Below are 25,234 nucleotides of genomic sequence, written 5' to 3'. Positions count from 1 at the left end.
AGAAAATAAAAAAATCACAATCATTTCAATGGTCTTGTTATCATTGCAACATCAGTAACATCATGTTATATCCTTCATGTCAAATACATGGGTAGTGTTGATTTTGGTAAATATGTTTGCAAGGTTTTCCCAAAATTCTGACACACATTTACATTCAAAGGTACAAGTGAGAGATTCTCACCTACTTTTTTTTTTTTCAGAGAAAGCGCAGATATCATCAACAGCCACAAATTTGGATAACATAGAATTACATGGATGTATCTTATGTAAACATTTTAAAGTGCACTTTCTTAACTTTGTTTGGTATACAATATTTGTAAAGGCCTCAACCATATTTTTCTCCAGACAATGTCAGGAATAAGCATGTTCCAGAAAAATGTTCCTCTCGGTGTAAATTGGTTTTGTGAATGAAGAATTTGTGCTATATATTTATTACAACAAGCTTCCTCAAGTAAGCCCACGCCTTCCAATCTGAGTTCTGGATGAGTGAAATACTTACACACTCGTCTCTAACATGTAGGCTCAGCATTCCCAAACAGTCCCATTATCAGTCAGAATGTTGAACAAACTTAACTTCAACTTACTTGACCTGTTGTCCTGATAATTTTATCCCTATGTCGGAGGTAATCTGATACACAATATCCACAGGGAAATGCTATCAATCCGACCTTCAGTATGCTGGTCTGTTCATCGGTTTTTATTTCCCGTTTTTATTTTCAATACTGATGCAATTCGCATGTGACAAACACTTGCACAATATGGCTGAGACTAATCTAACCACAGACCGAAAGGCAAACAATTCCTGCTGATTGCGAGAAACGTGCTTTGGTTACATTCGGCAATTGTTTACATATTGTGCATCACATCAGGAGATTGAAAATACAATCAACAGAACCTACCTGCGAGCGCAGAAAGGTAGGCAAACAACACTTTCATGTGGACACCCTATCTCCTTATCTCCACCTCCTGTCATCAGAAGGACCTACAGCACGTACACCCTGTACATATCATTGTATTCCACATTCTGGCTTGGCAGAGACAATTGCGTCTTTTTGTAGGGCGACTTCGGGTCAGAATGAAAATACACGGAGCGAAACGGGGAGGGGCCTAACTTCATTTGTCCAATAGAAACTCTTGTTTTAACGTTCCACCACTGTCAATGTCACCATAAAAAAAAAGAAAAAAAAAAGACGCTCATATTGCTGAACAATGGAGTAGTACAGAAAGATACACACGTCCATGCAAATACTGACCGTTAAATCAGCCTAATAATCGTATGTGATCGTTCACATAAATGGAGATACATTTGGACAGAGAAAAACAAAGTTGTAATAATTTCTGATCATGTTTGATCTGTGGTCGATTAGTTTCACTTCAGAAGTAAACACGTTGCGTAAAGCCAGACCCCTCTCAATCGAGACGACCGTAAATCGATGTCAGCCTTTTTGCTGTCGTCAATAAGTGTTGTATCAACGGGACAAAACTACGCTGTCAAGATGTTTTTAACTTCTGCAATTCGATCTGTTGTATCGCAAACGGTATGGTTATAACAATGTACTCGGGTTATACTAACATTATCAGTCTTATGATCATTACGTTTTATGAGAATTGAATGAAATATGTTGCATGACACTTGACAAGGGCAAGCGGCTAGCTAGCGGAATGGCTAGCTAACTGGTTGCTAGTTACACCAGCCAATGTTACACTTTCATTTAGAGTCATGATTTAGTCAAATATTAATATGAACAATAATGTTGATTGAACGATTGTGAAAATATATCTTTGTCCTTGTCAGTTCGCTAGCTAAAGCTTCCTGACTGGCTAACTGAGTTAGCTAGCGTAAAGAGCCTTGCATAGTTTGCTGGCTAGTTTGCTTCACGGCTACCTTACAACTTCTTAATCGTTTTGAATCACAATGGTCATAATTATAACTGGTGCCTCATACTGCCAAATTGTCCTGTTGGTATTGAAGTCTTTAATAAATTCGTTTTGGGTTGGTATTGCATAGAATCAAACCTTATTCACACATTAACATCCTTCTTTTTCTGTCAATGTTCCATCTTCTCAGTCCAGGCAGGTCAGGAGTCTGCACCAGTCCGCTGCCAGAGCTGGAGCTGGGGGCATCTTTGTGGTGAGTGCAGCTGTGTAGGATCTCTAACCTCGCTGATTTCTTACTACTATCCTTAATGTGACCCTCAGAAGCCCAGGCTTCTTACCTACCAAGACGAGATTGGGAAGTATGGCCACACAAGGCTAGTCTGGGTACCAGTCTCTTTAGTTAACATTCCACTCCTTGCCATTCCCGTCATTTGCCAAAGAGACTGGCGTTTGGGCAATCTTAACGTTCAATAATGCAGACGTATTTACGGCACAGTTGTTGATTGCTAGTTGGAAACAACATGAATATTTTCCATGACAACATTATGCAAATTTGGTTGCAATATAGAATTTAATTTAAAGAATAACAACAAACAATAATGGTATGATCTGCTGCGACAATTCGTTCGTGTGAAGGCAGTGTCAATACTCATGTTGTTCAATGTGGCTAGAGAGAGAAATCATCATATGGAAAATATTAGCTGTACAAGATGCAATTGAGCTCCGTTTACTTCGGTTGAAGTAAAGTAAATGAAGGAAAAGAAACAGGAAACAGGAAGTGGCACACGTCATTCCTCACATATACATGGCCTTCAGAAAGTATTCACACCCTTGACTTTTTCAGCATTTTGTTATATTACAGCCTGAATTTAAAACTGATTTAAGATTTGTTTTGGTTACTGGCCCACTTCACACAATATCGCAACATGTCAAAGTGGAATTGTTTTTAGATATTAGTTTTTAAATAGTTTTTATACAAATTAATTATATGAAAAACTGAAATGTCTTGAGTCAATAAGTATTCAACCCTTTTGTTTGTGTGCAATAAGTCACATACTAAGTTGCATGGATTCACTCTGTGTGCAGTACGTCACATACTAAGTTGCATGGATTCACTCTGTGTGCAATAAGTCACATACTAAGTTGCATGGATTCACTCTGTGTGCAATAAGTCACATAATAAGTTGCATGGATTCACTCTGTGTGCATTGCAATAATGTTGTTTAACAAGATTTTGAATGACTACCTCATCTCTGTACCCACACACACAATTATCTGTCAGGTCCCTCAGTCAAGCAGTGAATTTCAAACACAGATACAACCACAAAGACCAGGAGGTTTTCCAATGCCTCACAAAGAACAACAACTATTGGTAAAATAAAAAAGAGGACATAAAATATCCCTTTGGGTATGGTGTAGTTATTCATTACACTTTGGATGGTGTATCAATACACCCAGTCCCTACAAAAGATATAAGAGGCGTCTTCCTAACTCAGTTGCCGTAGAGGAAGAGAAACCACTTGTCCTGAATACATGTTATGTTTGGGTCAAATCAATACAACACATTAGAGTACCACTCTGCATATTTTCAAGCATAGTGGTGGCTGCATCATGTTATGGGCATGCTTGTAATCAGTAAGGACTGGGATGGTTTTCAGGATCATTTTCTTCATGGAGCTAAGCACAGGCAAAGTCCTAGAGGTAAACCTGGTTCAGTCTGCTTTCCACCAGACACTGGGAGATAAATTCACCTTTCTGCAGGACAATAACCAAAAACACAAGGCCAAATCTACACTGCAGTTGCTTACCAAAAGAAGACACAGAATATTCCTGAGTGGCCTAGTTACAGTTTCGACCTAAATCTGCTTCAAAATCTATGGCAAGACCTAAAAATGGTTCTTTAGCCAACCAATTTGACAGAGCTTGAAGAATTTTGAAAATAATAAATGGGCAAATGTTGTACAATCCAGGTGTGGAAATCTCTTAGAGACTTACCCAGAAAGACTCATAGCTGTAATCGCTGCTATGGGTGCTTCTATAATTATTGACTCGTGTGTGAGTACTTGTGTAAATATGAGGAGTGCATTCGTGAAGTATCAGATCCCTTCACTTTATCCACATTTTGTTACATTACAGCCTTATTCTAAAATGGATTAAATACTTTCCCCCTCACACAATACCCACATAATGACAAAGCAAAAACAGACATTTTTACAAATGTATAAAAACAGAAAAGACCCTTTACTTGAAATTGAGCTCAGGTGCATCGTGTTTCCATTGATCATCCTTGATATGTTTTCTACAACTGGACTGGATTCCACCATCAATTCAATTGATTGGACATGATTTGGAAAGGCACAGTGTAGAAGCAGAAACAAAGCCATAAAAGAGCTCAGAGACAGGGTTGTCCCAAAAAAATTTTTATATATATATTTTTAATAATATATTTTTTTCTGTGGTATCCATCGCTACAACTCCCATACGGGCTCGGGAGACGAGAAGGTCGAAAGCCTTCGTCTCAACCAAAAACCGCACTGCTTCACAGCGCATCCAAGCCAGCCGCACCAATGTGTCGAGGAAACACCGTGCTTGGTTAGCGTGCACTGCGCCCGGCCCGCCAGGAGTCGCTGGTGCGCGATTAGACAAAGATATCCCTACCGGCCAAACCCTCCCTAACCCGGATGACGCTAAAGCCAATTGTGCGTCGCGCGCCTGCGACAGAGCCTGGGCGCGAAACCAGAGTCTCTGGTTGCACAGCTAGCACTGCGATGCAGCGCCCTGACCACTGCGCCACCCGGGAGGACCTCGGATTGTGTTGATTTTATTTCACTTTTATTTAACCAGGTAGGCCAGTTGAGAACTGCGACCTGGCCAAGATAAAGCAAAGCAGTGCGACAAAAACAACAACAGAGTTACACAATATAAAAATCAACGTACAGTGTGAAGTAAGGAGGTAAGGCAATAAATAGTAGCAAAGTAATTACAATTTAGCAGATTAACACTGGAGTGATAGATGTGAAGAAGATGAATGCGCAAGTAGAGACACAAAGGAGCAAGAGGGTAAGTAATAATATGGGGATGAGGTAGTTGGGTGTGCTATTTACAGATTGGCTGTTTACAGGTACAGTGATCGGTAAGCTGCTCTGACAGCTGATGCTTAAAGTTAGAGAGGGAGATATAAGTCTCCAGCTTCAGTGATTTTTTGCAATTAGTTCCAGTCATTGGCAGCAGAGAACTAGAAGGAAAGGCGGCCAAAGGAATCAAATCAAATCAAATTTATTTATAAAGCCCTTCGTACATCAGCTGATATCTCAAAGTGCTGTACAGAAACCCAGCCTAAAACCCCAAACAGCAAGCAATGCAGGTGTAAAAGCACGGTGGCTAGGAAAAACTCCCCTAGAAAGGCCAAAACCTAGGAAGAAACCTAGAGAGGAACCAGGCTATGTGGGGTGGCCAGTCCTCTTCTGGCTGTGCCGGGTAGAGATTATAACAGAACATGGCCAAGATGTTCAAATGTTCATAAATGACCAGCATGGTCGAATAATAAGGCAGAACAGTTGAAACTGGAGCAGCACAGTCAGGTGGACTGGGGACAGCAAGGAGTCATCATGTCAGGTAGTCCTGGGGCACGGTCCTAGAACTCAGGTCCTCGAGAGAGAAAGAAAGAGAATTAGAGAGCATATGTTAGAGGTGGCCAGTCCTCTTCTGGCTGTGCGGAGTGGAGATTATAACAGAGCGTGGCCAAGATGTTCAAATGTGTTCATAAATGACCAGCATGGTCGAATAATAGTAAGGCAGAACAGTTGGAAACTGGAGCAGCAGCATGGCCAGGTGGACTGGGGACAGCAAGGAGTCATCATGTCAGGTAGTCCTGGGACATGGTCCTAGGGCCCAGGCCATGAAACTGGAGCAGCAGCATGGCCAGGTGACTGGGGACAGCAAGGAGTCATCATGTCAGGTAGTCCTGGGGCACATCCTAGGGCTCAGGTCCTCCGAGAGAGAGAAGGAGAGAATTAAAGAACGACACTTAGATTCACAGGACACCGAATAGGACAGGAGAAGTACTCCAGATATAACAAACTGACCCTAGCCCCGACACAAACTACTGTAGCATAAATACTGGAGGCTGAGACAGGAGGGGTCAGGAGACACTGTGGCCCCATCCGAGGACACCTGACAGGCCAAACAGGAAGGATATAACCCCACCCACTTTGCCAAAGCACAGCCCCCACACCACTAGAGGGATATCTTCAACCACCAACTTACCATCCTGAGACAAGGCCGAGTATAGCCCACAAAGATCTCCCCACGCACAACCTAGGGGGCGCCAACCCAGAAGTGTTGGCTTTGGGGATGACCCGTGAAATATACCTGCATGTGCTACTGGTGGGTGTTGCTATAGTGATCAGTGAGCTGAGATAAGGCGGGCTTACCTAGCAAAGACTTTCTCAGATGACCTAGAGCTTTGGTGGGGTTTGGCAACGAATATGTAGTCAGGGCCAACCAACGAGAGCATACAGGCTGTGTGGTGGGTGGTATATGGGCTTTGGTGACAAACGGATGGCACTGTGATAGACTACATCCAGTTTTCTGAGTAGAGTGTTGAGGCTATTTTGTAAATGACATCGCCGGTCATGGACGTGGATAGCCTGTTTTACGCAGGGCATGTTTGGCAGCATGAGTGAAGGGAGACATTGTTGTGAACAGGAAGCCAATTCTAGATTTAATTTTGGATTGAGATGTTTGATGAGTCTGGAAGGAGAGTTTACAGTCTAACCAGACACCTAGGTATTTGTAGTTGTCCTTATATTCTAGGTCAGAACTGTCCAGAGTAGGGGTCCGATTTAATTAGGGCCGATTTCAAGTTTTCATAACAATCGGAAATCGGTATTTTTGACCGACTTTTTATTTAATTTTTACACCTTTATTTAACTAGGGTAAGTCAGATAAGAACACATTCTTATTTTCAATGACGGCCTAGGAACAGTGGGTTAAATACCCTGCTCAGGGCAGAACAAATAGATTTGAACCTTGTCAGCTCGTAGATTCAATCTTGCAACCTTACAGTTAACTAGTCCAACAGATAGTGAGTCCTCCAGATCAGAGGCAGTAGGGATGACCAGGGATGTTCTCTGTTTAGTGAGTCCTCCAGATCAGAGGCAGGGATGACCAGGGATGTTCTCTGTTTAGTGAGTCCTCCAGATCAGAGGCAGTAGGGGATGACCAGGGATGTTCTCTGTTTAGTGAGTCCTCCAGATCAGAGGGGTAGGGATGACCAGGGATGTTCTCTGTTTAGTGAGTCCTCCAGATCAGAGGCAGTAGGGACAGATCAGGGATGTTCTCTGTTTAGTGAGTCCTCCAGATCAGAGGCAGTAGGTATGACCAGGATGTTCTCTGTTTAATGAGTCCTCCAGATCAGAGGCAGTAGGGATGACCAGGGATGTTCTGATAAGTGTGTGAATTTTGACTATTTTCCTGAATGTGACTATTTTCCTGTCCTGCTAAGCATTCAAAATGTAATGTACTTTTGGTGTCAAGGAAAATGTATGGAGTAAAAAGTACATTATTTTCACGGAATGAAGTGAAGTAGAAGTAGTCAACATAAATAGTAATGTACAGATAACCCCAAAAAACGTCTTAAGTGAGAAATACTTTAAAGTACTACGAAGTACTTACACCACTGGCTAACAAAAAGACTATGATGTGACTAATACTAAGAACCTTAAGTCAATATCTCCAACAACAAGGCCATGGCTTGTTTTGTACATGTTCACTGTTGTTAAGGTCTGGCCCTACTCAACTATATGAACCAGCCTTTCATACGCATTGTATCATGCAAACTAGGTCTGGCCCTACCAACTATATGAACCAGCCTTCATATCATGCAAACTACTGTAAGATGTTATAAAATAAAATATATATCTGAATATATATTGCAATACTCACTGTATATACAAATATATATATTGGTAATAATCTACTGTATATACAATATATATATTGCAATACCTACTGTATATACACAAATATATATTGCAATACTCTACTGTATATACACAAATATATATAGCGATACTCCACTGTATATATACAAATATATATTGCAATACTCTACTGTATATACAAAAAAACTCCCTGTCACTAGATGTCATGTGTTAGTGGTTACTGTTGAAACAACAGCACATGGTTGTTGCTTCTACTCAGGTGATGGAAATATGGCATGGTAACAGTCCTTGGCATAGAGACATGTTGGACATGGTAACAGTCCCTTGGCATAGAGACATGGGTAACAGTCCCTTGGCATAGAGACATGGTAACAGTCCCTTGGCATAGAGACAAGACATGGTAACAGTCCCTTTGGGCATAGAGACATGTTGACATGGTAACAGTCCCTTTGGCATAGCAACCATAGCTTGTGCATGTTTACGATGACCATTTTAACCAGAGATAACAATTGTGTGATAGGACTGTTCACAAGGGGCAGTGGTACATTTCCAGTGCCAATATGGCTGCGTTTACACAAGGTAATTCAGAGAGCCCTCCCCTCACTAATTGGGTGTTTTGACCAATCACATCAGTATTTTGTACAAAAATTGTTTTCGGAGCTGATCTAATTGGTCAAAAACAATTAGTGAGAGAAAAACATATCAGAATTGGTCTGCTCAGGAACTCGGCTATGTTGTTGGATACAGCACTCATATTGGTGTAGATAAAAAGGCTTTATCTCAACCAATTGGGGCTTTTCCTCTCCCCATAGTGATCTATGGGGGAAGATGGTCCTTTTCCTGACGAGTTGGTAGCTTTACTAATTTAACATTTTGGAACTAATACAACATTGTTTTTAGTTTTGCAGGTACTGGTAGGATTTCTGTAAAACTGACTTCAATATAATGATTAATAATGAATTAATGATTTAATCTGCTTGTTTTCTTTCCACTGCAGCACAGAGACACACCTGACAACAACCCAGATACTCCATTTGAGTTCACTGTGGACAACCTGAAGGTGAGTGGACGATGTCAAGAACATTATTATTTAAAGAAATGACTGCAAATCAAGACTAAAACAACAACTATTAAAACACCGGTTTATTACAATGTAAATCGCATCAATTTCACAACTTTTAACTTTAAAAAAAAAAAAAATGTTTTTTTTTTTTTATGAAAGGAAGCTTTCATAAAACAATCACATGTTCTGTTCTTATCAACAAACCACATCATATAAGCGTCACTAATGAAAGCCGTTTGTTGTTTTAAGAGGATTGATGCTATCATTAGTATGTACCCAGAGGGCCACAAGCAGGCCGCCACCATCCCCGTGTTGGACCTGGCTCAGAGACAGCATGGATGGCTCCCCATCTCAGCCATGAACAAGGTAAATCAATCAATCAATATCCCCATCTCAGCCATGAACAATATGCCGACTGAGGTCATCTGTTTGCTTCAGAATAGAGTATGTTAATCTGGTTTGCTTTTGTGGCAACAGATTTTTTTAAATAGGCATAATCAGAATGAATGAGTGGTGTGCTGATGTAGATTTGTTCAACCACAGAGGGGGCGGGATCAGTAAGGACGAGCCATTTAGAAACCAGACCAGGGGCGGGATCAGTAAGGACGAGCCATTTAGAAACCAGACCAGGGGCGGGATCAGTAGGGACGAGCCATTTAGAAACCAGACCAGGGGCGGGATCAGTAAGGACGAGCCATTTAGAAACCAGACCAGGGGCGGGATCAGTAGGGACGAGCCATTTAGAAACCAGACCAGGGGCGGGATCAGTAGGGACGAGCCATTTAGAAACCAGACCAGGGGCGGGATCAGTAAGGACGAGCCATTTAGAAACCAGACCAGGGGCGGGATCAGTAAGGACGAGCCATTTAGAAACCAGACCAGGGGCGGGATCAGTAGGGACGAGCCATTTAGAAACCAGACCAGGGGCGGGATCAGTAAGGACGAGCCATTTAGAAACCAGACCAGGGGCGGGATCAGTAGGGACGAGCCATTTAGAAACCAGACCAGGGGCGGGATCAGTAGGGACGAGCCATTTAGAAACCAGACCAGGGGCGGGATCAGTAGGGACGAGCCATTTAGAAACCAGACCAGGGGCGGGATCAGTAGGGACGAGCCATTTAGAAACCAGACCAGGGGCGGGATCAGTAGGGACGAGCCATTTAGAAACCAGACCAGGGGCTTGATCAGTAAGGACGAGCCATTTAGAAACCAGACCAGGGCGTGTTCAGTAAGGACGAGCCATTTAGAAACCAGACCAGGGGCGTGATCAGTAAGGACGAGCCATTTAGAAACCAGACCAGGGGCGTGATCAGTAAGGACGAGCCATTTAGAAACCAGACCAGGGGCGGGATCAGTAAGGACGAGCCATTTAGAAACCAGACCAGGGGCGGGATCAGTAAGGACGAGCCATTTAGAAACCAGACCAGGGGCGTGTTCAGTAAGGACGAGCCATTTAGAAACCAGACCAGGGGCGTGTTCAGTAAGGACGAGCCATTTAGAAACCAGACCAGGGCGTGATCAGTAAGGACGAGCCATTTAGAAACCAGACCAGGGGCGGGATCAGTAAGGACGAGCCATTTAGAAACCAGACCAGGGGCGGGATCAGTAAGGACGAGCCATTTAGAAACCAGACCAGGGGCGGGATCAGTAGGGACGAGCCATTTAGAAACCAGACCAGGGGCTTGATCAGTAGGGACGAGCCATTTAGAAACCAGACCAGGGGCGGGATCAGTAGGGACGAGCCATTTAGAAACCAGACCAGGGGCGGGATCAGTAGGGACGAGCCATTTAGAAACCAGACCAGGGGCGGGATCAGTAGGGACGAGCCATTTAGAAACCAGACCAGGGGCTTGATCAGTAAGGACGAGCCATTTAGAAACCAGACCAGGGGCGTGTTCAGTAAGGACGAGCCATTTAGAAACCAGACCAGGGGCGTGTTCAGTAAGGACGAGCCATTTAGAAACCAGACCAGGGGCGTGATCAGTAAGGACGAGCCATTTAGAAACCAGACCAGGGCGTGATCAGTAAGGACGAGCCATTTAGAAACCAGACCAGGGGCGGGATCAGTAAGGACGAGCCATTTAGAAACCAGACCAGGGGCGGGATCAGTAAGGACGAGCCATTTAGAAACCAGACCAGGGGCGGGATCAGTAAGGACGAGCCATTTAGAAACCAGACCAGGGGCGTGTTCAGTAAGGACGAGCCATTTAGAAACCAGACCAGGGGCGTGTTCAGTAAGGACGAGCCATTTAGAAACCAGACCAGGGGCGTGATCAGTAAGGACGAGCCATTTAGAAACCAGACCAGGGGCGGGATCAGTAAGGACGAGCCATTTAGAAACCAGACCAGGGGCGGGATCAGTAAGGACGAGCCATTTAGAAACCAGACCAGGGGCGGGATCAGTAAGGACGAGCCATTTAGAAACCAGACCAGGGGCGGGATCAGTAAGGACGAGCCATTTAGAAACCAGACCAGGGGCGTGATCAGTAAGGACGAGCCATTTAGAAACCAGACCAGGGGCGTGATCAGTAAGGACGAGCCATTTAGAAACCAGACCAGGGGCGGGATCAGTAGGGACGAGCCATTTAGAAACCAGACCAGGGGCGGGATCAGTAGGGACGAGCCATTTAGAAACCAGACCAGGGGCTTGATCAGTAGGGACGAGCCATTTAGAAACCAGACCAGGGGCTTGATCAGTAGGGACGAGCCATTTAGAAACCAGACCAGGGGCTTGATCAGTAGGGACGAGCCATTTAGAAACCAGACCAGGGGCTGGATCAGTAGGGACGAGCCATTTAGAAACCAGACCAGGGGCTTGATCAGTAGGGACGAGCCATTTAGAAACCAGACCAGGGGCGGGATCAGTAGGGACGAGCCATTTAGAAACCAGACCAGGGGCGGGATCAGTAAGGACGAGCCATTTAGAAACCAGACCAGGGGCGGGATCAGTAGGGACGAGCCATTTAGAAACCAGACCAGGGGCGGGATCAGTAAGGACGAGCCATTTAGAAACCGACTCCAGCATCCATTACTGGACTGATTATACTTAAGTCAATGCTACACCTTTTTTTGTTAATGAGCCTCCATTTTATTTTTTTTATTTTTATTTTTAAAACATACATTTTCCTCTCTTCTCCCAGGTGGCCGAGGTGCTTGAGGTCCCTCCGATGAGGATCTATGAGGTAGCGACGTTCTACACCATGTTCCTGAGGCAGCCGGTGGGCAAGTACCACATCCAGATCTGCACTACAACTCCCTGCATGCTTTGCGACTCCGACAGCATCCTGGAGGCCCTCCAGAACAAACTGGGTAAGAGATCGACAGGCGGACCCAGACATGAAAGGAGATCAAAGTGAAGATGGGATAAACAAATGTTGATTTTGTTATTTTTATTATTGTCTATATGACAGATGAACATTACATTTACATTTTACATTTAAGTCATTTAGCAGACGCTCTTATCCAGAGCGACTTACAAATTGGTGCGTTCACCTTAAGACATCCAGTGGAACAGCCACTTTACAATAGTGCATCTAAATCTTTTAAGGGGGGTGAGAAGGATTACTTTATCCTATCCTAGGTATTCCTGAAAGAGGTGGGGTTTCAGGTGTCTCCGGAAGGTGGTGATTGACTCCGCTGTCCTGGCGTCGTGAGGGAGTTTGTTCCACCATTGAGGGGCCAGAGCAGCGAACAGTTTTGACTGGGCTGAGCGGGAACTGTACGTCCTCAGTGGTAGGGAGGCGAGCAGGCCAGAGGTGGATGAACGCAGTGCCCTTGTTTGGGTGTAGGGCCTGATCAGAGCCTGGAGGTACTGAGGTGCCGTTCCCCTCACAGCTCCGTAGGCAAGCACCATGGTCTTGTAGCGGATGCGAGCTTCAACTGGAAGCCAGTGGAGAGAGCGGAGGAGCGGGGTGACGTGAGAGAACTTGGGAAGGTTGAACACCAGACGGGCTGCGGCGTTCTGGATGAGTTGTAGGGGTTTAATGGCACAGGCAGGGAGCCCAGCCAACAGCGAGTTGCAGTAATCCAGACGGGAGATGACAAGTGCCTGGATTAGGACCTGCGCTGCTTCCTGTGTGAGACAGGGTCGTACTCTGCGGATGTTGTAGAGCATGAACCTACAAGAACGGGCCACCGCCTTGATGTTAGTTGAGAACGACAGGGTGTTGTCCAGGATCACGCCAAGGTTCTTAGCGCTCTGGGAGGAGGACACAATGGAGTTGTCAACCGTGATGGCGAGATCATGGAATGGGCAGTCCTTCCCCGGGAGGAAGAGCAGCTCCGTCTTGCCGAGGTTCAGCTTGAGGTGGTGATCCGTCATCCACACTGATATGTCTGCCAGACATGCAGAGATGCGATTCGCCACCTGGTCATCAGAAGGGGGAAAGGAGAAGATTAATTGTGTGTCGTCTGCATAGCAATGATAGGAGAGACCATGTGAGGTTATGACAGAGCCAAAACATGTGTCTGTGTGGCCATTTACATTTTTATTTTATTTTTTACCTCACATGGAGGAGGGGTTTTGTGATAGGCCAGTAGGAGGATGGGTTATTGGCCATTTGGTTTTGTGATAGGCCAGTAGGAGGATGGGTTATTGGCCATTTGGTTTGTGATAGGCCAGTAGGAGGATGGGTTATTGGCCATTTGGTTTGTGATAGGCCAGTAGGAGGATGGGTTATTGGCCATTTGGTTTGTGATAGGCCAGTAGGAGGATGGGTTATTGGCCATTTGGTTTGTGATAGGCCAGTAGGAGGATGGGTTATTGGCCATTTGGTTTTGTGATAGGCCAGTAGGAGGATGGGTTATTGGCCATTTGGTTTGTGATAGGCCAGTAGGAGGATGGGTTATTGGCCATTTGGTTTGTGATAGGCCAGTAGGAGGATGGGTTATTGGCCATTTGGTTTGTGATAGGCCAGTAGGAGGATGGGTTATTGGCCATTTGGTTTGTGATAGGCCAGTAGGAGGATGGGTTATTGGCCATTTGGTTTTGTGATAGGCCAGTAGGAGGATGGGTTATTGGCCATTTGGTTTGTGATAGGCCAGTAGGAGGATGGGTTATTGGCCATTTGGTTTGTGATAGGCCAGTAGGAGGATGGGTTATTGGCCATTTGGTTTGTGATAGGCCAGTAGGAGGATGGGTTATTGGCCATTTGGTTTGTGATAGGCCAGTAGGAGGATGGGTTATTGGCCATTTGGTTTGTGATAGGCCAGTAGGAGGATGGGTTATTGGCCATTTGGTTTGTGATAGGCCAGTAGGAGGATGGGTTATTGGCCATTTGGTTTTGTGATAGGCCAGTAGGAGGATGGGTTATTGGCCATTTGGTTTGTGATAGGCCAGTAGGAGGATGGGTTATTGGCCATTTGGTTTGTGATAGGCCAGTAGGAGGATGGGGTTATTGGCCATTTGGTTTGTGATAGGCCAGTAGGAGGATGGGTTATTGGCCATTTGGTTTTGTGATAGGCCAGTAGGAGGATGGGTTATGGCCATTTGGTTTTGTGATAGGCCAGTAGGATGTAGGAGGCATTTGGTTTGTGATTAGGAGGACGGGTTCGTTGGTTTGTGATAGGCCAGTAGGAGGGATGAGTTATTGGCCATTTTGGTTTTGTGATAGGCCAGTAGGAGGATGGGTTATTGGCCATTTGGTTTGTGATAGGCCAGTAGGAGGGCGGGTTATTGGCCATTTGGTTTGCTCCCTGACCTCACATGGAGGGGTTATCTGGCCGAATGGATAATTTCTTTCTTAATAAGCTTGAACTTGATGAAAACTTGTCATTTAGATTTTTCTATGGGCTATTGACATGGTCAGTCACCTCGCTACCGTACATTTATAAGCTATCCAAAACAACTTTCAGATGCAAGTCCGTTACATTCATTGTTTGATTAGGATAAATCCATGCATGTGACCAAAGTCCTATTCATAGAATAGAGAGCGAGAAGGGAATATAGGATATGTTGTTTTAACTGCTAGTAGACACAAGATCACTACATGACCAAAGTATGTGGACTCTCGATTCCAAAATTCAAGGTATTAATATGGAGTTGGTCTCCCATTTTTTGCTACTATAGCAGCTCTATACTCTTCTGGAAGGCTTTCCACTAGATGTTGGAACATTGCTGCTGCAACAGCCTCCACTCTTCTAGGAAGGCTTTCCACTAGATGTTCGAACATTGCTGCTATAACAACCTCTCCACTCTTCTGTAAAGGCTTTCCACTAGATGTTGGAACATTGCTGCTAGAACAGCCTCCATTCTTCTGGGAAGGCTTTCCACTAGATGTTGGTTTGTGCTGCTATAACAGCCTCCACTCTTCTGGGAAGGCTTTCCACTAGATGTTGGAACATTGCTGCTGCTATAACAGCCTCCACTCTTCTGGGAAGGCTTTCCACTAGATGTTGGAACATTGCTGCTATAACAACCTCCTCTTCTGGGAAGGCTTTCCACTAGATGTAGGAACATTGCTGCTATTAACAGCCTCCACTCTTCTGGGAAGGCTTTTCACTAGATGTTGGAACATTGCTGCTATAACAGCCTCCACTCTTCTGGGAAGGTTTTCCACTAGATATTGAAACATTGCTGCTATAACAGCCTCCACTCTTCTGGGAAGTTTTCCACTAGATGTTGGAACATTGCTGTGGGGACTTGCTTCCATTCAGCCAGAAGAGCATTGGTGAGGCTCGGGTACTGATGTTGGGCGATTAGGCCTGGCTCACAGTTGTCGTTCTAATTCATCGCAAAGGTGTTTGTTGAGGTCAGGGCTCTGTGTTAGAAGTTCACAGAATCATCTATGGACCTCGCTTTGTGCACGGGGCATTATCATTGTTTCCCATGCTGTAGAAGTTCTAGGATTTCACTGTAGTGTTATGATTTCCCTTCACTGGAACTAAGAGGCCTGAACCATGAAAACAGCCCCAGACCATTATTCCTCCTCCACCAACTTTACAGTTGGAACTATGCATTTGGGCAGGTAGCGTTCTCCTGGCATCCGTCAAAACCCAGATTCGTCCGTCGGACTGCCAGATGGTGAAGCGTGATTCATCACCCAGAGAACGTGTTTCCACTGCTCCAGAATCCAATGGCGGCAAGATTTACCCACCCAGCCAACGCTTGGCATTACGCATGGTGATCTTAGGCTTGTGTGCGGCTGCTCTGCCATGGAAACCCATTTCATGAAGCTCCCGACGAACAGTTCTTGTGCTGACGTTGCTTCCAGAGGCAGTTTGGAACTCGGTAGTGAGTGTTGCAACCGGGACAGACGGATTTTATGCGCTTCAACACTTGACGGTCCCGTTCTGTGAGTTTGTGGGGTCTACCTCTTCCTGACTGAGCTGTTGTTGCTTCTCAACGTTTGCACTTCACAATAACAGCCCATACAGTTATAGCAGGGCAGAAATTTGACAAACTGACTTGTTGGAAAGGTGGCATCCTATGACGGTGCCACGTTGAAAGTCACCGAGTTCTTCAGTAAGGACCATTCTACTGTCAATGTTTGTCTATGGAGATTGCATGGCTGTGTGCTCGATTTGTATACACCTGTCGGCAACGGGTGAGGCTGAAATAGCAGAATCCACTCATTTGAAGGGGTATCCACATACTTTTGTATATATAGTGTAATTAGTGTGTCCGAAATAAGATAATGAAGAATGGGTGTAGGCTATAGTCTATAGCTGTGTGCTGTGAGACTGTTCTTCACTGCTCTACACCAGTCCAGTTCAAATAGGGTCAACCATCATCTGTCACATTACGATTTCGTTACCAATCGACGATGGCTGTCAATCGTCGTAGATAGATGATGCGATTGTAATATCGCCCAACCCTAGTGTACACAACAGTAATGGATTGTTTAGAGTCGAGCATTAAGCTAGCTTCAGAGATCTAGGAGAACTAAGAATCAATTAAAATTATTTTTCACTCCTACTTAACGATGATAGCTAAACCTATACCTGTATATTTTTTTTGTGAATATTAAGTAGTTTCTTTTGCAGTGTCAAGATGCTGGGTTCCAGTCGGTTTCTACTCTCTTTCCAACTCTTTATCCAATTGTCATGCAGAACATGTTTGGCTTGACAATGGCAATGTCGTTGACAAAAGCACAAACTGATCTGGGATCCGTTCACCAATCCTTCCATCAGATCAGTCTTATAAGCCGAAACATCTTCCTCCTCCTCCTCCTCCTCTCTCAGGCATCAAGGTAGGAGGGATGACGTCAGACAAGATGTTCTCTCTCATAGAGGTGGAGTGTCTTGGTGCCTGTGTTAACGCTCCCATGGTCCAGATCAACGACAACTACTACGTGAGTATACTGGATCTGGGAATGGCCAGGGAACCTCACCATACTTATGTGCCGATACAATATGTATTGCGATTCAATACTGTGATTTAAAAATAAAAAAAACATTTATTGTGATTCGATGTTCCAAACAATATTGCTTACCATATGTCTGCTGCAGAGGAACAAGAGTCATGAATGAGTAAACAAGTTTTGATCAGTCATTGAAATAAAAGTACTGAAAACAAACAGGCTCCCGATTTTTAAAAAAAATATGGAGAACAAGTTGTGAAGGAAAAACACTGGTGCAGGTACAGCGGACTAGCACTGAGATAATACTGAGATATTCTCATGATGATACCTGCAAAAATATTAGAGTAGTTGGTCTCTTCTCTAGTTCTCCATTAGTACCGTCTGTTAGTTGGTCTCTAGTTCTCCATTAGTACCGTCTGTTAGTTGGTCTCTAGTTCTCCATTAGTACCGTCTGTTAGTTGGTCTCTAGTTCTCCATTAGTACCGTCTGTTAGTTGGTCTCTAGTTCTCCATTAGTACCGTCTGTTAGTTGGTCTCTAGTTCTCCATTAGTACCGTCTGTTAGTTGGTCTCTAGTTCTCCATTAGTACCGTCTGTTAGTTGGTCTCTAGTTCTCCATTAGTACCGTCTGTTAGTTGGTCTCTTCTCTAGTTCTCCATTAGTACCGTCTGTTAGTTGGTCTCTTCTCTAGTTCTCCATTAGTACCGTCTGTTAGTTGGTCTCTTCTCTAGTTCTCCATTAGTACCGTCTGTTAGTTGGTCTCTAGTTCTCCATTAGTACCGTCTGTTAGTTGGTCTCTAGTTCTCCATTAGTACCCTCTGTTAGTTGGTCTCTTCTCTAGTTCTCCATTAGTACCGTCTGTTAGTTGGTCTCTAGTTCTCCATTAGTACCGTCTGTTAGTTGGTCTCTAGTTCTCCGTTAGTACCCTCTGTTAGTTGGTCTCTAGTTCTCCGTTAGTACCGTCTGTTAGTTGGTCTCTAGTTCTCCGTTAGTACCGTCTGTTAGTTGGTCTCTAGTTCTCCATTAGTACCGTCTGTTAGTTGGTCTCTAGTTCTCCATTAGTACCGTCTGTTAGTTGGTCTCTAGTTCTCCATTAGTACCGTCTGTTAGTTGGTCTCTAGTTCTCCATTAGTACCCTCTGTTAGTTGGTCTCTAGTTCTCCATTAGTACCGTCTGTTAGTTGGTCTCTAGTTCTCCATTAGTACCCTCTGTTAGTTGGTCTCTAGTTCTCCATTAGTACCGTCTGTTAGTTGGTCTCTAGTTCTCCATTAGTACCGTCTGTTAGTTGTTCTCTAGTTCTCCATTAGTACCGTCTGTTAGTTGGTCTCTAGTTCTCCATTAGTACCGTCTGTTAGTTGGTCTCTAGTTCTCCATTAGTACCGTCTGTTAGTTGGTCTCTAGTTCTCCATTAGTACCGTCTGTTAGTTGGTCTCTAGTTCTCCATTAGTACCGTCTGTTAGTTGGTCTCTAGTTCTCCATTAGTACCGTCTGTTAGTTGGTCTCTAGTTCTCCATTAGTACCGTCTGTTAGTTGGTCTCTAGTTCTCCATTAGTACCGTCTGTTAGTTGGTCTCTAGTTCTCCATTAGTACCGTCTGTTAGTTGGTCTCTAGTTCTCCATTAGTACCGTCTGTTAGTTGGTCTCTAGTTCTCCATTAGTACCGCTCTGTTAGTTGGTCTCTAGTTCTCCATTAGTACCGTCTGTTAGTTGGTCTCTAGTTCTCCATTAGTACCGTCTGTTAGTTGGTCTCTAGTTCTCCATTAGTACCGTCTGTTAGTTGGAAAACCACTAAGGCTCTCTGTAAACCACAACCCTCGTGCTGAATTAAGCAGAACTGATTGTTTTTTTGTAATTGAATAAATATAGCAATACAAATTTCACTCATTTAGGTTATCGAACTGGTTTTATGTGTCAGGGTAGTTTTACTGGGTAACTAGACTGGTTTGATGTATCAGGGTGGTTTTACTGGGTAAATAGACTGGTTTTATGTGTCAGGGTAGTTTTACTGGGTAACTAGACTGGTTTTACGATGTCAATAGTTTTACTGGGTAAATAGACTGGTTTGATGTATCAGGGTGGTTTTACTGGGTAAATAGACTGGTTTGATGTGTCAGGGTGGTTTTACTGGGTAAATAGACTGGTTTGATGTGTCAGGGTGGTTTTACTGGGTAAATAGACTGGTTTGATGTATCAGGGTGGTTTTACTGGGTAAATAGACTGGTTTGATGTATCAGGGTGGTTTTACTGGGTAAATAGACTGGTTTGATGTATCAGGGTGGTTTTACTGGGTAAATAGACTGGTTTTACTGGGTAAATAGACTGGTTTGATGTATCAGGGTGGTTTTACTGGGTAAATAGACTGGTTTGATGTATCAGGGTGGTTTTACTGGGTAAATAGACTGGTTTGATGTGTCAGGATGGTTTTACTGGGTAAATAGACTGGTTTGATGTATCCGGGTGGTTTTACTGGGTAAATAGACTGGTTTGATGTAGCAGGGTAGTTTTACTGGGTAAATAGACTGGTTTGATGTATCAGGGTGGTTTTACTGGGTAAATAGACTGGTTTTACTGGGTAAATAGACTGGTTTGATGTATCAGGCTGGTTTTACTGGGTAAATAGACTGGTTTGATGTGTCAGGATGGTTTTACTGGGTAAATAGACTGGTTTGATGTATCAGGGTGGTTTTACTGGGTAAATAGACTGGTTTGATGTATCAGGGTGGTTTTACTGGGTAAATAGACTGGTTTGATGTATCAGGGTGGTTTTACTGGGTAAATAGACTGGTTTGATGTATCAGGGTGGTTTTACTGGGTAAATAGACTGGTTTGATGTGTCAGGGTGGTTTTACTGGGTAAATAGACTGGTTTTACTGGGTAAATAGACTGGTTTGATGTATCAGGGTGGTTTTACTGGGTAAATAGACTGGTTTTACTGGGTAAATAGACTGGTTTGATGTATCAGGGTGGTTTTACTGGGTAAATAGACTGGTTTGATGTATCAGGGTGGTTTTACTGGGTAAATAGACTGGTTTGATGTATCAGGGTGGTTTTACTGGGTAAATAGACTGGTTTGATGTGTCAGGATGGTTTTACTGGGTAAATAGACTGGTTTGATGTATCAGGGTGGTTTTACTGGGTAAATAGACTGGTTTGATGTATCAGGGTGGTTTTACTGGGTAAATATACTGGTTTGATGTATCAGGGTGGTTTTACTGGGTAAATAGACTGGTTTGATGTATCAGGGTGGTTTTACTGGGTAAATAGACTGGTTTGATGTGTCAGGATGGTTTTACTGGGTAAATAGACTGGTTTGATGTATCAGGGTGGTTTTACTGGGTAAATAGACTGGTTTTTACTGGGTAAATAGACTGGTTTGATGTATCAGGGTGGTTTTACTGGGTAAATAGACTGGTTTGATGTATCAGGGTGGTTTTACTGGGTAAATAGACTGGTTTGATGTAGCAGGGTAGTTTTACTGGGTAAATAGACTGGTTTTACTGGGTAAATAGACTGGTTTGATGTGTCAGGATGGTTTTACTGGGTAAATAGACTGGTTTGATGTATCAGGGTGGTTTTACTGGGTAAATAGACTGGTTTGATGTATCAGGGTGGTTTTACTGGGTAAATAGACTGGTTTTACTGGGTAAATAGACTGGTTTGATGTGTCAGGATGGTTTTACTGGGTAAATAGACTGGTTTGATGTATCAGGGTGGTTTTACTGGGTAAATAGACTGGTTTGATGTATCAGGGTGGTTTTACTGGGTAAATAGACTGGTTTGATGTATCAGGGTGGTTTACTGGGTAAATAGACTGGTTTGATGTATCAGGGTGGTTTTACTGGGTAAATAGACTGGTTTTACTGGGTAAATAGACTGGTTTGATGTGTCAGGATGGTTTTACTGGGTAAATAGACTGGTTTGATGTATCAGGGTGGTTTTACTGGGTAAATAGACTGGTTTGATGTATCAGGGTGGTTTTACTGGGTAAATAGACTGGTTTGATGTATCAGGGTGGTTTTACTGGGTAAATAGACTGGTTTGATGTATCAGGGTGGTTTTACTGGGTAAATAGACTGGTTTGATGTGTCAGGGTGGTTTTACTGGGTAAATAGACTGGTTTGATGTATCAGGGTAGTTTCATTGTCTGAATGTGGATCTGTGATGTGTTGCTGCCCTCTGGCTTACAGGAGGACCTGAGTCCTAAAGACATTGATCAGATCATTGACGAACTGAAAGCTGGACAAGTCCCTCCTCCTGGACCCAGGTATGAATGTCTATCGCCTCATATCATATTTACGGTCCTGTGTTTTGCTCAATTGTATGCCGTAGTAAGATTTTATCATTTTATTTTAAAAACGTAAGCAATTGACTGAGGATGGTGCTAGACCATCTGACAAAGAATTTGGGAAGTTTGATGAAGACGTTTAAAAAAATATATTTAAAAATGAATGTTTAAAAAATCCAGGCATGTGGCATGATTGCAGAAGCACAGGCTCCTAACTCATATACAATATAACAGCATGTTGTTCAGCAGTGAACTGTGTCGAGGACATAGTACTGGACTGGTCCTAACTCATATACAATATAACAGCATGTTGTTCAGCAGTGAACTGTGTCGAGGACATAGTACTGGACTGGTGCTTTGCCTATCCATACAATGTAACAGCTCGTTGTCTATCGGTGAACTGTGAAGACTAACGTTTTGACACACACTGGTGCTTTTTACAACCGGTTGATCGTTGGATCTAGCAAAGAAATTGATAGAGATCTAAGTAAACTATTGTTTCGTGTGTGTGTGTGTGTGTGTGTGTGTGTGTGTGTGTGTGTGTGTGTGTGTGTGTGTGTGTGTGTGTGTGTGGTGCATTCAGAAAGTATTCAGACCCCTTGAATTTTTTCCAACATTTTGTTACATTAGTCTTATTATAAAAATGTATTAAATTGTCCCCCCAATCAACACACAATACCCCATAATGACAAAGCAAAACACATGTTTTTAAAAATGTTAGTACATTTATTATAAATGTTTAAAAAACTGATCAATTACATAAGTATTCAGACCCTTTATTCAATATTTTGTTGAAGCACCTTTGGTAGCGATTACAGCCTCATCTTCTTGGGTATGATGCTACAAGATTGGCACACCTGTATTTGGGAGTTTCTCTCATTCTTCTCTGCAGATCCTCTCATGCTGTCAGGTTGGATGGGGAGCGTTGCTGCAGAGCTATTTTCAGGTCTCTCCAGAGATGTTTGATCGGGTTCAAGTACCAGCTCTGGCTGGGCCACTCAAGGACATTCAGAGACTTGTCCCGAAGCCACCCCTGCGTTATCGTGACTGTGTGCTTTGGGTCACTGTCCTGTTGAAAGGTGGATCTTAGCCCCAGCCTGAGGTCCTGAGCGCTCTGGAGCAGGTTTTCAGCAAGGATCTCTGTACTTTGCTCCGTTCATCTTTCCCTCGATCCTGTCCCTGCTGCTGAAAAACATCCCCACAGCATGATGCTGCCACCACCCATGCTTCACCGTAGGGATGGTGCCAGGTTTCCTCCAGATGTGACGTTTGGCATTCAGGCCAAAGAGTTCAATCTTGGTTTCATCAGACCAGAGAGTCTTGTTTCTCCTGGTCTGAGTCCTTTAGGTGCCTTTTGGCAAACACCAAGCGGGCTGTCATGTGCCTTTTGATGAAAACCTGCTCCAGAGCGCTCAGGACCTCAGACTACGGCGAACTTCCAACAGGACAAACGACCCTAAAGACACAGCCAAGATAACGCAGGAGTGTTTTCGGGACAAGTTTCTGAATGTCCTTGAGTGGCCCAGCCAGAGCCCGGACATGAACCCGATCGAACATCTCTGGAGAAACCTGAAAATAGCCGTGCAGCGACGCTCTCCATCCAACCTGACAGAGCTTGAGAGGATCTGCAGAGAAGAATGGGAGAAACTCCACAAATACAGGCGTGCCAAGCTTGTAGCCCAAGAAGACTCGAGGCTGTAATCACTGCCAAAGGTGCTTCAACGAGTAAAGGGTTCTGACTACTTATGTAAATGTGATGTTTCTATTTTTTTTTTATAGATTGAATATATTCGCAAACATTTCTAAAAAAAAAAAAACTACAGTTTTTTCTTTGTCACTATGGGGTATTGTGTGTAGATTGGAGGGGGGGGGAAAGGATTTAATCCATTTTATAAAAAGGCTGTAACTGAACAAAATGTGGAAGAAGTCAAGGGATCTGAATACTTTCTGAATGCACGTATAATTATTTTAACATTTTCCTCATTTTAACTACAAAAACAAACCTGCTGTTTTTACATTTGTTGATTTTTTTTCTTTTTTTGGGGGGGGGGGGGGGGGGTCGTTGCTGGAAATTAATATAAAGTAGAAAAAAAACGTGTTTGTTGACATTTCCTAAATGTAATAATTCTTCGTTGTTATTTATCTTCCAGGAACGGCCGTTTCTCCTGTGAGCCAGCAGGTGGACTGACATCTCTGTCTGAGCCTCCTCCTGGACCTGGTTTTGGTGTTAGAGCTGATTTATAAAACACCTGAACAACAGGACGCCCAGGCATAACTTCACTAAGGTGTTCATAAGTGTATGAACTTAATAATAATAATAATGTAAATAAAATGTCCATTTAATTGTGCTTTTGGTGTCTGACTGTGTCCATTTGTATTTGAGAACATTAGAAGACATATCCTTGCTATTTTCTTTGGCAATAAAGTTAAATCTCGGTTGAAAATGAGCACCTCATAGACTTACTGTGTATCTATGAACAGCACCTTATACAGTGCACTACTTTTGACCAGGGCCCATAGGATGTAGTGCACTACTTTTGACCAGGGCCCATAGGATGTAGTGCACTACTTTTGACCAGGGCCCATAGGATGTAGTGCACTACTTTTGACCAGGGCCCATAGGATGTAGTGCACTACTTTTGACCAGGGCCCATAGGATGTAGTGCACTACTTTTGACCAGGGCCCATAGGATGTAGTGCACTACTTTTGACCAGGGCCCATAGGATGTAGTGCACTACTTTTGACCAGGGCCCATAGGATGTAGTGCACTACTTTTGACCAGGGCCCATAGGATGTAGTGCACTACTTTTGACCAGGGCCCATAGGATGTAGTGCACTACTTTTGACCAGGGCCCATAGGGCTCTGCTACACAACTATTTTCAGGTCTCTCCAGAGATGTTCGATCGGGTTCATGTCCGGGCTCTGGCCCGGTCCACTCCAGGACACTCAGAGACTTGTCTAGTGCGCTACATAGGGAGGACGTACATCTATATAACATGGGGAGAGGGAGACCTCTGACTAGGATGTAAAGTGGAGCATTTATAATCATGTAAATTAAATACCAATTTAATTGTTCTTGGTGTTGGATTGATTCTGTGTGTCAGTTGAGGTTAAAGACTTGCTAATTATCTCTTGATAATAAATGGATACATACAGCAGTATTTACCTTAAAAATGGAGGTACCGTTCATTAGAAACAGCCGAGATTACATTCAAGGCAGATTTGACAAAAGTGAATCTCCTTTAAAAATAACCCGAGAAAGAATAGGATCAAGAATCAATCTGTCAGCTGCTACATTTCACACAGCAATTTACAACCAACTTGATTTATTTTATTGAGAGCGAAATTGAACTACTGAGTGTAAAGTAAAAATGAAACGTACACAAACACCGTTGTAAAATCTACATTTGCGATGCATTGCCTCTTTAAGCAGATAGCCTTGACAGATATGGTGCAATTACCCTCATGTTCAAACCATGCCAATGATAATCTAAACGTACCCTAAACAAAGACTCCTATGTTTACAACCGCCTCTGTCATCTCCATTCAAGCCCGGATGCTGATTGCTCGTCGCCGTGTATAAACCACTGCCCCCCCCCCCCCCCCCCCCATTCTGATTTTTAAGCTTGTTTTCTTCCGCAATGTAATATTCCCCTACCGCGCATGCGCTTTAATAGTCATCTAATGCAAATATCACTGCGCCACAACAATCCAATGTAGCTAGAGTGATGCAACACATTTACGGAACTAGTATACAAGTCTAT

At 43.6% G+C, this 25,234-nt stretch overlaps 1 protein-coding gene across 1 annotated transcript; it reads left to right on the top strand.

Annotated features, from left to right (window-relative positions):
• Positions 1-1,437: 1,437 nt before the first annotated feature.
• Positions 1,438-23,816, top strand: LOC135571038 (NADH dehydrogenase [ubiquinone] flavoprotein 2, mitochondrial-like). The gene is made up of 8 exons (XM_065016851.1): positions 1,438-1,538; positions 2,069-2,131; positions 8,821-8,883; positions 9,136-9,252; positions 12,027-12,195; positions 17,068-17,177; positions 21,371-21,447; positions 23,619-23,816. The coding sequence occupies exons 1-8, from the start codon at positions 1,497-1,499 to the stop codon at positions 23,710-23,712; spliced, it is 735 nt and encodes a 244-aa protein (XP_064872923.1). The 5' UTR covers positions 1,438-1,496; the 3' UTR covers positions 23,713-23,816.
• Positions 23,817-25,234: the final 1,418 nt, after the last annotated feature.

Source organism: Oncorhynchus nerka, unplaced genomic scaffold, assembly GCF_034236695.1.
Source record: "Oncorhynchus nerka isolate Pitt River unplaced genomic scaffold, Oner_Uvic_2.0 unplaced_scaffold_835, whole genome shotgun sequence".
NCBI classification, from domain to species: domain Eukaryota; kingdom Metazoa; phylum Chordata; class Actinopteri; order Salmoniformes; family Salmonidae; genus Oncorhynchus; species Oncorhynchus nerka.
Note: the sequence above shows the minus strand (reverse complement) of the source record. Positions and strands in the feature narration are given on the sequence as shown.